The 15,576-nt window shown below is 42.2% G+C and overlaps 1 protein-coding gene across 2 annotated transcripts; it reads left to right on the top strand.

The window, feature by feature from the left end:
* The first annotated feature begins 5,460 nt into the window (after positions 1 to 5,460).
* CA7 (carbonic anhydrase 7) lies at positions 5,461 to 15,576 on the top strand. 2 transcript variants are annotated; one of them, XM_066194960.1, is made up of 7 exons: positions 5,461 to 5,520; positions 7,535 to 7,732; positions 10,545 to 10,663; positions 11,779 to 11,874; positions 12,116 to 12,178; positions 13,141 to 13,296; positions 13,580 to 15,576. In XM_066194960.1, the coding sequence occupies exons 1-7, from the start codon at positions 5,481 to 5,483 to the stop codon at positions 13,700 to 13,702; spliced, it is 795 nt and encodes a 264-aa protein (XP_066051057.1). In that variant the 5' UTR covers positions 5,461 to 5,480; the 3' UTR covers positions 13,703 to 15,576. The 2 variants fall into 2 exon arrangements, with proteins under 2 accessions (XP_066051057.1, XP_066051058.1); XM_066194961.1 differs by having other exon boundaries at positions 13,552 to 13,613.

Here is a 15,576-nt window from a genome sequence, read left to right as displayed (position 1 = left end):
ATTCCATTCAAAAGAGCTCATGGAGAGTTTAATCACATCCTACCTGTGCCTCTGCACTGCTCCTCATAAAATGCAGAGAATGTAAAAGTTTTTTTACAAAAATACGTTCTTTGCTGTTTGATCTTTGTAACTTTCAAGCCTAATGAACAGGGAGGGAGATTTAATCCGTGAAACAGAGCAACCAACAAGCTCCAAGTGATGTCCAGCTGTTAGAAACACAAACTCCTGGTCAGCAGAATTGCCTTGTTAAGGTTTGGGGCTGGACAGGTTCCACTGATCTCAGCCTTGGGGGAGGTTGACAAAGCTCGGGGAGAAGGATTTCCACTGATACACGAGGAATGCAGAATTCACGGGCCACGAGGACATTTGGCAGAACCCGCAAGACAAGGAAGAAACAAATAAAGGCAATTCAGCAACTGTGTGGAGTCACCTCCGTCCGGGTAAAGGGGAATTCCGGCAGGGGCTGATCAGGACCACCAAGTGATGGAGCACCCACACGGGAAACCACCGAGCCAGAGGAGGAGAGAGATAGAGCATGGCAGTAATAGCATGAGAAGAGAGAGACTCTTTAACCAATAGAAGAGAGAATACTAATTAATAAGAGAACTATGTAACCTGTAGCTAATGAACATCTATGCCTTTGTTTGCTGAAATATATAAATAAGAAAAAGCATGGACAGTTGGGCTGCTTGATTTGTGGAATACCACTGAGCACGAGGCTTAGCAACTCTGACATAAACAATCACTGTCTCTCAAGTATGTATTTACTGGTCATTGCACAGTAATGGATCCAATTTGTCCAGACAACAGTGCCATTCCCAGAATTTATGTTCAAAATGGGCATTTCTCTGCATCTCTCAATGCACTTTCTGGATGGACTTTTGAGGCATTTTCAGGCAGACTGAGGCAGAAGACCTGAAGGTACCTGCAGTCAGGAAAATCCAGTAGGATATATTTTGCAGAGATCTTGCACATTATTGCAGTTATTCCTGCTTGGTATGGAGACAAGAGCATGTGAAATCTGTTGTGCCTGTGTGCTTCCGTTATGAAGGTCTTTCCATATAGGATCAGCATTGGTTGGACCTTGACAGTGTACAAAAAAGGAGAAAATTCTACATCTTAAAAAATTTCAACCAACATTTCTGGCACTAAGTTTCAACAACAAAAGAGAGGTCCTGAAATACCTTCATCATCCACACTGATTTGTTAGTCCATATTAAGTCAATTATCCTTTTAGTGTGGCTCTCTTCAGTAACTTTAGTTTTCTGTATATTTGCTGGAATGATGTACACAGCAGTGCATTATTATATTGGGTGGTTTACATCTTGCAGGTGATGTAATACAAAACAATGCTTCCTCTTCTGTTTTCTATATACAGCATCTCCAGCAAAGTTCATTTTTTAGGCTTTGTGTTTGCTGTGCCATAGTAAATCCTTCATTTTGCTGTCATTTCAGTGACCATTGCTGTATTTTCAGGAACACTGTTTCCCAAAATCACAAGCAGTCTCCTGTTCTTGCTCTCTGCTACACTGCTTAGTCTGGACAAACCATAAATTGCAAGAATTAATATTTCAGGCTTAGTTCCAGAATGTAGTTCCCATACCTAGTATAAGTCAGCCAAGTGTGTATAGCATTAAAAGTCAAAAATAAGTAATAAGAAAGTAGTATATGAAGGCTGGGAAACTCCTAGAGAACCAGGTTCCCAAGAGTGTTCCTACTAAATTCCTTCTATCCCCTTGGCCATCTTGGCCCGTGTTTGGTTCAAGCTTTTTCTCTTGCACAGTTGGCTGTTAACTATATGCATATCCTTTTTGTCCTTTTCTTCTTAATCCCTTCTTCATTTTGGCACCATAGTTTTGTTTTCCCCCTGATGCCAGGAGGACATTCCCAGTTGAGTTTTTCGCTTAGAAATCTCATGACTCTCAGAAATCTCTGTAACTCTGGGAGAAGGATGGCCACTTTCAGCTCCTGAAGTTTCACTGGCTGCATGACAATCTCAATCTATCAATATACATATTTATGTATATGATCTCAATATATCAATATATATACAAAAGCCATCACATTTTTGTGTTTGCAAGGAAGAACTTGGGAATATAAAAGTTGAAATTTCTGTGGTCGATCAAGAACTGTAGACAGTCTGTTTTAAAATAAAATACTAAAAAATAGAGAAGGCATCTGGAATCATTGTGCTTTTTAGTGTTCAGTGTTGGCAGTACACTGTTCTGCTTATATTTACTGTGTGGAGTATTTTTGTGCAGCTCTTGGGTTCGTTAGAAATGCCTTTAACACACATGTAAAGAACAGATGCCAGCTCAGAGTAACCCCCTGTGGGAGCTGCCAGCATCCGTGGTGGCAATGTAAGAGGAGAGAGGAGCTGTCTGGATAAACAGATACTCTGTCAAGAACCTGAGGCACAGGCAGGCTCTGGAGTGATGAATGTTTTATTTAACATTTCATCTGCTCCTGCCCACGGTACATGAACGGCTTGGAGTGTGCAGCCTGCACCCAGCCTGGTGGGATTTCTAACCTGGTTTTGTTGGCATGCAGTGACACACCAGACACGCTGGGGTGCGTTATAGAAGGCACATGACACCTTGTTCAAATGTGTCACCATTATTAATGATGTCAGCAGATGTCATTGCCGAGTTACTTAATACACTTAGAGTGCCACTGAACCATTCACCTCGGAACCAAATAACTCTTACTTCATCTTACAGACCTTAAAATGCAGCTCTGTCCCTCCACAGTGATGCAGTAATATTTATGAGTAGCATTATCCTCAAGTGACATCTCCATGTGCAACGATCTCCCAACAACTCCAGACCTGTAGTATTATAGAGACATTTTACTTTAGAGACTAAAATCCCTAATTTCCTCAATTCTGCAAAGCTTAAATATGTCCAACTTCAATTTAACATTCCAGTCTTACTTGGAGTTTTCTAACCATAATGGTTAGTCCTTATATAGCAATTTTAATAAAGGGAGCTCCAATTAAATCATAAAGAAAATCAGTTCTATATCTAAAGGTGGGAAACCTGAAGCATTTGTTGTTATTTCTGTATCACAACCTGGTGACAGGTTCAGAAGAATTTGTCCTGGGCTGCTGCTCTGTTCACTCATCACTGCTGGCAAAGGGGAATAAAACCATAAGTGAGAGGGCTGGGGAAGACAGATTTCTGTTTTAAGGCAGCTTGAAACATCTCACTGCAGTGAATGGAATTATGTCTTCCTGTCGTTCACTGCAAAGCAGACACTTCTGACATGGCAGCAAGAGCCCAGGAGAAATTTGTGGAAATCATGAGTTCTTCACTTTTAGCTCAGCTTTGGAGAAATCCACCCCTTACACACCTACTACTCTGTTGTTCTCACTTCCATAAGTTCACGAGTGTGATGTAATTGTCCTGGATTCAAACTAGTAAAACAGAACAGAATTACATGATGACTGTAGCTTTTGAAGTGATAAATGATAATTTGAGGACAGAATCAGTGAAACCCATTCTTAGCCAATATCCAGAGGTATCAGGGTTACAGAATAATGTGATATTTGTATAAGCAGCACTGTTACCTTATGTTTAAGGAAAATTTAATATTTTCCTCATAAAGAAAGAAGGTTGGTTGGGTTGGAAGCACAGTAAGTTGTCCTATACACACTGACTATAATTTACTAATGATACATTTTACAAGCTAAAATTTTATTCAGGCTATCTTTCCTTTCCCCTCAGGTATTGTCATTCCCCCTTTCCACTTTTCTAAATCCATCCATTTAAACCTCCATTTCGTGGAGTCTGCTTCCTGCCACATCTTCAGGATATTTTCACTTGTCTCAGAGCTCTTCCCGTGCCATGTGTTTGTAGTGCAGATCTGCAGGCACCTGTGTGGGTTTGAGTGAGGAGATAAAAGCTGAAGGGGTTGATGGTGGCCAGTGCAGGTTGGGCACTGCAGTGCCACTGTGGGCTCACCTGAGCCCAGTGTTGATGTTTCTCTTGAAAACAGTTGCTCAGCATTCTCCGCCTTGCATGTGGGCTTCCCCAGCTTATGGTCTGCTCTTGTAACGCACAAAATCCCTCTTCATTTCTTTTCACTGCTGAAATGGTATTTTTTGTACTTTTCCCTAGAACAGCTTTCCTGACTCTGCATCTGAGTGAGTGTTTTAAGGTCCTAATTGCAGTGTTGGGTGCCCATGAAGGGCCTGTGTGCCCAGACTGTTGGGACACGGCTGTACCCAGTGTCTGTGCCAGGTGTGTGTCAGGGACCTGGGCAGGTCACAGCAGCTTGGCAGGAACTAATGGAGGAGCTGACCTGAGTAAGTCATTGTAGAACTCTCCTGTGGAGACCTTTGCAGCAGTTTACATCCCTCTGTGAGTGATTCAGCTGGCATCAGCAACTCTTAAAGGTTTTATAGCTGACTCTCATGGAAACCTCCTGGAAAAGAAAATTAATACCTACAAGGCAGTACCACAACATAAAAGTTGCATTAAATGCTCTTATTGATTTTTTTCTTCCATATTCTTGATTGCATAACAGAAGAATCCCTATTTTTGTGTGCTATTGTCTTTGTGAAAATCAATGTGTTTGTAAAATGTAGCCTTGACAGAGAGCATTTCCTCAGATCTAACAAAATTACAATGAAGGAGCCTTTTTCCTTGCCCCAGAGATGTCTTAAGACATTTTACAGCTGCAGATTGGGTGTCTCATTGTAGCCTCTCCATGGCTTTAGCAGGGTGCAGGCAACTACGGGATCATTCCAGATAACTGAGGCTTCACAGATCAACTCCTTTCTCTGGAGTCTACTATGTTCTGTCCCTAATATAACCATACTTTTAATTTTGTCCATTTAAAAACTTTATAGAAAGTTGCAAAATTAAAATCAGATTGTCAATTCATCCTTACTTTGTGTGATTTGTACCTTGTTTAAAAAGCAGCACAAGAAGTTTTTTTCCCAAGATGAGAATGTTCTCCATCTCATCTAAGCACTGACTGTGATTAATTACAGATCCGGTGAAAACACCATTCCTTTTTTGCAGCTGGCAGGGGGATTTCAGAAGAGAGGCAGTGATGTTTCTCCCTGCAGAACACAGATGTGAGAAGGGCAGGTCCCACCTGCCCACGACTGTCCTGATGCTCAGAGCACCTGATGGCTTTTCCTTCCTTGGGGCAGACAATGAGAAAACACTGATATTTTTTCCCTAAATTTGATTTACAGTTTGGCTTTCTTTTTAAGTCCTGAGACTTCAGTTATCTGAGTTTTACATTTTCCTTCACCTGTGCTGCCTTAGCAAATAGGGGGAGCCGGAGCAGAGCAGAAGCAGCAAGGCTGGAGCAGGAGAACACGGGCACTTTCCCTGTCCTGCAGGAATTGCTGTGGCTGCTCTGTATCTTTAAGGGGCTGACCCTATCCCACGGGGAGCCGCTATAAAGGCAGGTAGGCAGCAGTGCCCTGCTCAGGGAGCTGGAGCCAAGCAGGGGCAGCTCCCAAAATGACTGGCCACCACAGTTGGGGATATGGGCAGGCTGACGGTAGGTTATGGCATTTCCGTGCTGCATCTCTCTGTCCTCCCCCACTCGTTTTTTTTCTAGAGCTGTTGCCTGAGCCCTGCAGAGCTGCCTGCATTTTGATGTCTGCAAGAATCGAGTATATACAGCAGGTAATTAATTACTTTATTGATAATCAATAGCACCCAGAAAGTGGCACCAAAAGATGCACAAGTTTACATCTGCTACCTTTCAGTGTTGCAATCAACATTCCTAAACTGAGGGAAGTAGTTTGAATGCTTTGGGGTTTTTTTGGACTGCAGATATTATAGATAGGTCCCTTCCAAAATGCTGTTATAAAAAAGATTACCTGTGTCTCTCTCCAAAAGCAATTCTGTTAGGTAAAGAAGATTTAGTAGAGCAGTAATAGACCTCCTGATTCTGTGCAGTTGCTGAAATGTGATCTCTAGGCTTTCATAAAAGCGAATAAAATAAGCTGTATGTTATGTATATCTAGTACATCAATAAATTGTACAGATCAGTATCAGATCTCTTACAGAACAACTTATGCTTTCTGATTTGACAGTTTTTAATTTAGTCCTCCTCCTTTGCTTCCCACCTCCAAGGATGCGTGTCACAGCGTGAGGGGGGATGTGGAGCTCTTGAAGGATTGCCACAGTAGTGTTTTATAGTGCCTGTATCCTTTACAGAGAGGATGGACGAGTGGCTGATGCTGGCCAATGAGACAATTGCATAACTTCCAGGAGTCTCTCTCCTTGCAGCAATTATTTTAGCTGCTGAGTGTCCAACAAGAGTCTTTTGCATAACCTTCAGGGGCCAGTCTCTTTCTTAACAGCAATTCCTTTAGTTTCTGTGAGTCTGAAAGCAAGCTTGAATAGCAAGTGAAGCTAGTTAGTGCTAGTAGGTAATGTTATGTATTTGTGCTTGTAGCTAGGAGTAATAAAGCCATGTATACTCTTGTAAAGCTTGTGAGAGCCAAATGATATTGCCTTAGCTTGTGTAATAGCATTTAATTTCTTAATCTGCTTTACAGGCAGGCTGAGAAAAGATACTATTTTATGAGCTTAGCTTTGCAGAAAGTGTCAAAGCCAAGTAACAGTGTAATAGATCACTGTTGTGTTATGTAAACTCAGGGAGGCTAAATACCTGTGCTTGATTTTAAAAAAGCTTCTCCTTGTGAAAGCATGTGAGAATGCTGCAATTAAAAATGTGCTTCTTGAGAATCCTGAAGTACAATTGTTACTGTTATACTTCATGCACAGAAGCAGCAGAGGAATTTAATTGCTGCTTTCACTACCATAGCAAAGTAGAAAATGAGCCATAAGAAAAAGGAATTCTTTGATATGAATAAGCTTTTGTTATCTCAAATGGCTTAAGAATCTTCCAGTTCTGGCAGCAGAGTTCTGCTATTAAAGTGGGCTTTCTCCCCTCTCTATTGAGGTCAGGAAGTCCCAAAGTGTTAATTATCATCCTGTATCCTTCACTCAGGTTAGAGAGATACCATAATGGGCATGAGTGAAGAATGGAGCTGTCTCAAAGATTTACTGCAGTCATAAAATGATTTTAAAAATAACTGCATAGTCAGTAGCTAAGAGATTGAGTCATCTGCATCTAATTTGAATTGCTGGAGCTTTTACACTCTCTTTCCCAGGGAGAATTAAATGCCGTTTCTTTGGGGAGTGTGTTTGTGCATGCACGTGTTTACACCTGTACCCACCTTGGAACACCTTAGCAAGGTAACTGCAGCCTCTGCAGAGAGAGAGTGGCACAGTGACTGGGGGTACAGCACTCTGTCCTTGTACCATGATCTCCTTGGTGTGTTCTAGGCAAGATATTTGAATCCCCATCTTGTTGCAGCCTGCTTGTGCTAATAAAAACACACCAGCCTAGACTTCAAATCAATTTCTTTAAATTAATTTTGACATTGGAGTTGCTCTTGCTGAGCAAGCTTTATTTCAAGCCTCATGAAAACCCATAATGGCCATTCTGTGTGTGGTAGGAAGGAAATAATGCTGCTTTCCTTTGCCTGCTGTTGAAGGCCCTTCCGAGTGGCACAAAGCTTACCCCATTGCCCAGGGGAACCGGCAGTCCCCCATTGACATCGACTCTGCTCGGGCAGTCTATGACCCCAGCCTGCAGCCCCTTGTCATCTCCTACGAGTCCTGCACCTCCCTCAGCATCTCCAACACCGGCCACTCCGTCATGGTGGAGTTTGAGGACACTGATGACAGGACAGGTGAGACTTACACAGCCAGCCAACCGAGAACACCAGTTTGGGACTGAGTTGGGGAAATAATTAAGTACATTCTGTATGCTGTGACTTCTATGATGTGTATAATTTCAGCTTAGAACAAGGCATGTGACTGGAGCTGTTTATATTTTGTCTTTATTTTGAGCCTCTCTAGCAATGCAATATCACAGATCAATAAGTGTTTCTTCATTAGGAAAAGCCCTTGCATCAGAAAAATGAGAAGTTTGATTGCAGTCCTTTTATTTTAGATGAGAATTGGAGTTTGCTGGGCATCTGTCCAGCACTGCCAGACCGCATCCAGCATCCAGAGCAGGGATGTAAGCTCCACAGTGCCCTGGTTCATGATCACCCCAATCAAAGATGCCAACTCACGTGCCAGCTCTGGCTCAGTGCCCAGCTCCCATCCACAGGGAAGGGAAGAGGATGAGCAGAGCTGGGTCCTGCAGCACAGTCATCATAATCATAATCACTGCACCAAGTTGTACCTGCACTGGTCCCTGTTACCTTGCCTTTTCTTCTTTCCTCCCTGACTTGTAGCACTTTGGTTTCTTCAGAAATTAGAAAATCCCAAGCTCATTCTGGGTTCTGTGTTGGTAGCAGCCAATTTGGATGTTGGATTGTCTGCAGTCATACCTTATTCTTGTCTCAGCCCTTGGCAGAGAATGTAAATTCTTTAAGTGATTGAGTATTTCTTCTGTTAGGTCTGTTTCCATGGTAGACTATGCTTTTACATCTGGGGGTAGGGGAAGAGCATTCAAATGGAGATGATGATAAAGCAGCTGATAAATGGGAAGAGTGCATTAAAAAACAACAAACAAACGAAAAAAAAAACACAAAAAAAAAACCCAAAAAACACAAGAAGAAACAGAACAGTTTTTAAACCTGTCAGCTGATTTCATTCTCCTTTTGGGTGTGCTGGTTGATGCAAGCTAAGTAAGGTACCTTGACATTGAAAACAAATTACTTTTTCTGTGAAGTGGCTTGTCTCTGCTGGTAACCCTTTGAAATAAGGGCTGAATGTTAATATTCCATCCATTTTGTTTTAAAATTTCTCTTCTGCAATGAATTTAAGAACCTGCCCAATGGGGTGGTCAGGGTTTCAAGCATCTTATCTTTACTAAATTTACAAAGAAGATTGAGTGAGCATTTTCCATTTTTACTGCACGGATCTGTTCAGAATGTCACCCTATAAATAGAATTTGTACAACCTCTCTGGAAATATTATCTTAGCTTGATAACTACTTCAATGCAATTTTCGGCTGAACTGTATTTGTGTAACAGTGAACTTTATTCAGCTTTAGAAGTTTAAGAACATCTATTACTCTGCATTTAGAGATCCAGACTCAGAGCACCTGCCAGGAATGAGACCCTTTCTACACTAGGCAAGTCTTGTTTCAATAACACTTTTTCAAGGAAGATGACTGCTAGGAGTAGAAAACATGGTTTAAACTGCTCTTGGTTGTGTTGAAATAGATCTAGTGACTCAAAGCTCTGCATCAATGACACAACAGAATTTTGACAGTAATCCATAATAGCTAAATTTCTTAAAATATTTGGGATAGGTGATGCATCCTTTTGCTAACTTTAGAAAAATGTACTGGAAGTATTTATATCCTTAATTAATACTAAAACCTTTGCTTTGGCAAGGCCAGTTTCCTGCATAAAGGCCAGCTGGAAGCGTGCATATGTGGTAGCAACGTGCAAGCCCCAGCTTTTACTCTCTAAATAAAATGTTACAAACTGCACTGAGGATACAAGCTTTACAGATATTAAATGTAATTTTAATTTTCTTAATGGGACATTGATCAGGTTTTGATGTCTGTTGGGCGAAGTGTATTAGATTTGGTGGCATATAAAATTAGAGGGATTACTGATGCTGTTGATAAAATATCTTCTATAAATGGTATCTTAAACATTTGTCTATGCTTAAGGTGTTATTTCAAATGATGTTATCAAGTGTCTCTGTGGCATTTCCTTACCTTTAGAAGGTGATTTGAGTTTGAGTGGTGTCATGTGAAGTACCAGCTATTATATTTCCTCTTTTATGGGATCAGGTATTTAAAGGGGATGGAATATAGATAACCTCCACTGGAAGTAAAGATACTGCAAGAAGGAAATACTTAGCTGGATTGTCTACTTGATGTTCAGGGTATAAGGTTTCCTTGGAGCCTTCTCCAGGCTGAACAGTCCCAGCTCTCCCAGCAGAGCTGCTCCATCCCTCTGCTCATCCTGGTGCCTCCTCTGGGCTCTCTCCAGCAGCTCAGGTCCTTGCTGTACTGGGCCAGGGCTGGGGCAGCTCTGCAGGTGGGCTCTCACCTGAGTGGGCAGAATCTCCCCTCCCCTGCTGCCCATGCTGGGGCTCAGCCCAGGGCAGAGGGTTTCACACTGGGGCAGGGCCAGCTCTCACCCACAGCACCCCCAAGTGCTGCTCTCAGGGCTGCTCCATCTGTTCCACTTGTATTTATTGTGTTTAACAGGAAAGGCATAACCATAGGGGTGGTTACCACTTCTCTGTGTCAAATATACTCTTTCAAGAAAGCTACAAATTCCATAGAGGTAGCCACACAGTGTTTTTAATTTACATTTTCAAATGAATTTAGGTGCTCTCTATTAGTAAATCCACCCCTCTTAAATGCCTGGATGATGCATCTTTTTCATGTTGGCAGCTGGGAGAGGCTGCTGGCTTTTTTCCACTGTTGTGCCAACAGTGGCTAGTTTTACTAGCAGGAAGCTAAAAAGCCAGAATGCTTAAGCTTTCTTCACCTTTTAATTTTTTTTTTTTTTTCCTTCTGTCTAGGAATCAGTGGAGGGCCCTTTCAGAATCCATTTCGGCTAAAGCAGTTCCACTTCCACTGGGGGACCACACACAGCCAGGGATCAGAGCACACCATTGATGGAAAACCTTTTCCCTGTGAGGTAAGGATGTGTTTTCACAGATGGGATTATTTCATGCAAATCACATTGGTGGCATATAAAATTATTATGCATATAATTTTATATGCAGACTTTGTCTGCAGTGGGGGCCGGATTAGGATTCTGATTCCTTGCACACCATGGGTAGGTCAGCCATCCTTGCCCTCCTCAGCCGGATGGGGAGAGGAAATATAAGGAAAGGTTTGTGAGTTGGGATAAGGGCAGGGAGAGATCCCTCACCAGTTACTGACACAGCAAAACAAAAAAAATCCATTAACAACCAAATCAGAGTAGGAGAAAGGCAAACAAAAACTAAATCTTAAAACACCTTCTCCTCACCCCTCCTTTCTTCCTGGGTTTAACTTTACTCCCAGCTTTCTCCACCTCTCCCTGGAGTGGTGCAGGGGGCAGGGAATGGGGGCTGTGCTCGCTCGTCCCAGGTTGTCTCTGCTGCTCCTTCCTCCTCAGGGGAAGGGCTCTTCCCACTCTTCCTGTGTTCCAGTGTGGGGTCCCTCCCACAGGAGACAGTGGGTCCATGAGCTTCTCCAGCCTGGTCCTTTCCATGGGGCAGTCAGTCCTCCAGGAGCTGCTCCTGGTCCTTTCCATGGGGCAGTCAGTCCTCCAGGAGCTGCTCCTGGTCCTTTCCATGGGGCAGTCAGTCCTCCAGGAGCTGCTCCTGCTCCTTTCCCTGGGGCAGTCAGTCCTCCAGGAGCTGCTCCAGCCTGGTCCTTTCCATGGTGCAGTCAGTCCTTCAGGAGCTGCTCCAGCCTGGTCCTTTCCATGGTGCAGTCAGTCCTTCAGGAGCTGCTCCAGCCTGGGTCCCTTCCTTGTGATCACGAGCTGGGAAAGCTTCTGGCAGTTTCTCACAGAAGCCACCCCTGTACCCTCCCACTCCCAAAGCCTGGCCATGCCACCCCCGTGTGGGCTGTTACAGAAAACTTGTCTGGTTCCTGCCCACACTCATGGACCTGTCCAACAGATTGAACTTCTTCATGTTTCCAGCAATGCCTTTGACACAAAACTCTTCTGTTATGAACAAGTGTTAGTGCTGTCAATGAGAAACCACGTTCATAACTTCTATCACTAATTTAATTCTTAATTGTTATTTTTCTTTAAAGCTCCACTTAGTACATTGGAATGCCAGAAAATATGCAACATTTGGAGAGGCAGCAGCAGCTCCAGATGGCTTGGCAGTAGTTGGTGTTTTCTTGGAGGTAAGAATTGCAAAAATAGCATGTTTACATGATATAAAGCATTATGCTGTAAAGTGTTTGAGGACTATGCCACATATTTAAGAAGTGCTTAAGGAAAACAGATGACTTAGTGGAAGCATTAATGCATTGCAAATTGCTGATAAACTTTGGTAGGAATGTTAAGATTTGGGTAAGAAAACAGCACCTAATTAAAGCATAGTTGTAGCCCTTCTAGTTTAAACTGTCTATTCCATTCTTTTAGATTGGAAAAGAACATGCCAGTATGAACAGACTCACTGACGCTTTGTACATGGTAAAATTTAAAGTAAGTTCTAAGCTCTTTAAATTTGCTTCTGGGATATCCTTTAAAAATCATCTCATGTACATCTTTGAGACAAAAATGAAAAATCACCCACCCACAGATCCTCCCATAACTAGAACATAACTGTTGTAGTTTTTTCTTCCCTTCCAAAGTTCATATCATTTTCCTAATCTCAGCTGCCTCACTAGGCTGTGCTGACTCCACATGTCATCCAGAGGTTCTGCCTTTCCCAAAAACTCTAAAATCAACAGCTCCCTGACCCTTGAGACTCAGCAAAATAATGCTTTTCCATTCAGCCTCAGCTGGCACAAGTGGAAGCTGCCTGTTTGTCTTTGCTGCAGAGCTCTGTCAGGGATGATCTCACTGAGGTCCAGAGTTTGTTCCTGAGGTGTTTTCTGAGTGACTGAGACCCATTTGGATGCTCCTACAGGCTGAAGAGTGTTGTTCTAGACTGGTATACTTAAGGCAATCACTACTTTAGGCAGCACCTCCTTCTATTTCTACCAATCTTTTGGCTGATGCATATTCCTCCATCAATCCACCTTCTAATTTTAGACTTGAAGGTTTGATTTTTTTTAAGCCAATATTTACCATACCAGAAAATTACTATAGGATTTAAATTTTCCTACTAAAGTAGATGAGAAGTAATGAAACAAGGAATTCTGCCATTATATTGTCTATAGCTCACATTGAACACTATATACAGAACACACTTCTGCATTATTTTGGGGTCTGTTGTGACTAGAGGTGAATTTTGGTAGAGACAATGGTGCAAGACCTCAAAGTCCAGTAAGCCAGCATTAGGCATCACACTTGCCATCTACTTTTGCCTAACAGTTATAAGGTAGCCAAACCTTTACAGACTTCTCCTTTCCCCTATTTTTAATTTCTTCGCTTTCAAAAAAGTTATTTTACCTGCACTTAAAAGTAAAAGGATAAATTTTAAGTCTATTTTCTTTTCCCAGGGAACAAAAGCTCAGTTTAGAGGCTTCAACCCTAAATGTCTCCTGCCCTTGAGTCTAGATTACTGGACATACCTTGGTTCTCTGACAACCCCACCCCTTAATGAGAGTGTGACATGGATAGTGCTGAAAGAACCCATCAGAATCTCTGTGAAACAGGTACATTTCTGATACTCTCTCAGTTCTTGCAGCATTCAGTGCTAGATAAGCAGGCAAAGACTGTTTAGATTTGAAATGAGGCCAAGTTAAAAGTCTGTGAATGTTCAGCCTGTTCAAGCCTCAGAGCTTTCGTTATTTTCTGTTAATACTCTCTAGATGCTTTGCTTGAACCTGTTCCATTAACTGATTAAAATATACTGAATATTTCCTTTTAGTCCTTTTTTAAAAAGCATTACTGTTGATTGCCCCCTTAAGCAGTGAATTGTTTCCCCTGAACTTCCAGCTGGAGAAATTCCGCATGCTGCTCTTCACCGGTGAGGAAGACCAGAGGGTCCAAATGGCCAATAACTTTCGCCCCCCCCAGCCTCTGAAGGGAAGAATTGTTCGAGCTTCCTTCAAGGCCTGAAGAAAACTGATAATGGACCTGAGATATCCAAGAGCTTCCACATGTGAGATACTCTAAACAGAAACTCTGGTCTATGGACCACTCATGGAACTCACAAGACAGGCATTTCCATGAACCCTCTGCTTGGAGGGGTACAGTCTTCTGGCTTCCCATTTTATTTGAAGTGCCCTTTCTTTGGAGAAATGGCATCTTTTTAACCAGCACTATTTAATATAAGGGATAGCTGAGTGAACTAGGTTGTTATTCAAGACCTGAAACTCTGTAAAATTAAAATGACATTAAAATCCAACTTGATATAAAATGGAAAATTATGTAGTGATCTACTAGTGCTGATGGCCACAACTTCTGCTTGTCTCATTGAATACATGAGGGAACAGTAATCAAGAATTTTGGACAAATTGGATTTAAATATTCCTTACTGATCTGTTGTTACCATTTGCTGAACTCCGATTTAAAGACTGCTTTCCCTGTATTCTTGCTGCCTGGTAACACAGAGTGTACAAGTAGCACTAGAAAAAAAGTTCTTTACTCGCCTCAAGTAGGCTCTGGTATGAAAATTAAATATATATTTTAAGTCTACTGTTCGGAGATGTTATCTTACAGTGAGAAGTACCAATGTAATGCTGTGTTGAAAAGCAGAGCAGTTTACTGCAATGTTATTTAGGTATTTGCCCTTTCAGCCCATGCAGAACACAGAACCACAGTGCCCTGGTCTGGGGCATTTTGGTTGAGGACTTCCTCTGTAGTGATCCAGGTGTGTTTTGTGGTCCTCAGTTGCTCAGATTCTACCTCAGCTCAGTGCTCTGCTCTGCAATATGACCTGCTTCAGTGTCTGCCCTACGGAGACCAGGTATTTTGTTTCCTTGAGGGACCTAACAGAGGTAGATCTTGTCTGCCCTGAGTGTGCATTTCTGCACAGACCCTCCCTGTCCCAGGGCTGCCTGGCAGGGATGCTCCCTGCACACCCAAGGCTTCAGTGCTCTTGAGTCCTTTTACCTCTGCGAAAGTTGCTTTAGAACAGCCACGTGTTGGTTCTGCAGCTTAGTGACAAAATTCTGACTGGTTCTCAATACTGTGATGTTCTCTGTCACTACCCATAGCCAATTCCCAGCTCCTGGAGTTCTGGGCTTCACACGGCCTGTTCTGTCTGTGTAGTTCAGGTAGAAATCACTGATGTTATCACTTTCCATCAGCTGAGATGGAGAAATAAAGATGTACAAGATCAAGGGAAGTGGGGAGAAGGGAGAACAGCAGCTGCTGTGGCTGCTCCCCTTCCTCCAGGGAAGGATGACATGAGATGTGGAGCACAGTACAAGGAGTGAAAGACTGGAATTCTGTTCCTCAAATCTCCATGGTTTTTATGGTACACTGACCTAAAACTTTGTTTCTCAGTTTCCTCTTATGTAGAAAGAGGGTAACACTGACCTCTACCTCACAGGACTGTTGTGAGGGCTAATTCAGCATTGTTTTAGATGTGAGATTCTTATCCAGCAGATGCTAAAGGCAATGGAAAATCCTTACAAAATGCAATGGGTTTATCTATTACGAATGTATTATGACCTTTGCTAGTAATGCAAACTGGTATTGTAGAAACTCTCTTTAATGTATCTTAATTTCTTAACAAATGAAATAAATGAGACTAAAATCACGTGTGCATATCTTCATCCTTTATTTTGAGAAGATCCGTCTCTCTCTACTTACAGCATTCTTTTTCTTGGATTTTCATTAACATATTGTTTGATGTTTTCAGTGGATGCATCTCTTTTGGATCAAGGAATGCTTTAATTGCTTATCTTTTGTTCTACAGAAACCTCACCTAAGCTACTGTGGAATGATTTAAATACAGATATGAGTTATCCCTCCCAAGTTTATGG

The sequence above is a fragment of the Chamaea fasciata genome, unplaced genomic scaffold, assembly GCF_029207755.1.
Source record: "Chamaea fasciata isolate MVZ Bird 193981 ecotype frontalis unplaced genomic scaffold, bChaFas1.0.hap1 SCAF_12, whole genome shotgun sequence".
Taxonomy (NCBI): domain Eukaryota; kingdom Metazoa; phylum Chordata; class Aves; order Passeriformes; family Sylviidae; genus Chamaea; species Chamaea fasciata.
This window is presented reverse-complemented; position numbering and strand designations above follow the sequence as displayed.

What these genes read in the sequence shown, in the direction of transcription:
- CA7 (XM_066194960.1), top strand. Translation starts at nt 5,481, where the DNA reads ATGACTGGCCACCACAGTTGGGGATATGGGCAGGCTGACG. An exon ending in GGACACTGATGACAGGACAG is followed by an intron (nt 7,733 to 10,544) that starts GTGAGACTTACA and finishes CCTTCTGTCTAG; the next exon opens with GAATCAGTGGAGGGCCCTTT. An exon ending in TCAGAATCTCTGTGAAACAG is followed by an intron (nt 13,297 to 13,579) that starts GTACATTTCTGA and finishes CTGAACTTCCAG; the next exon opens with CTGGAGAAATTCCGCATGCT.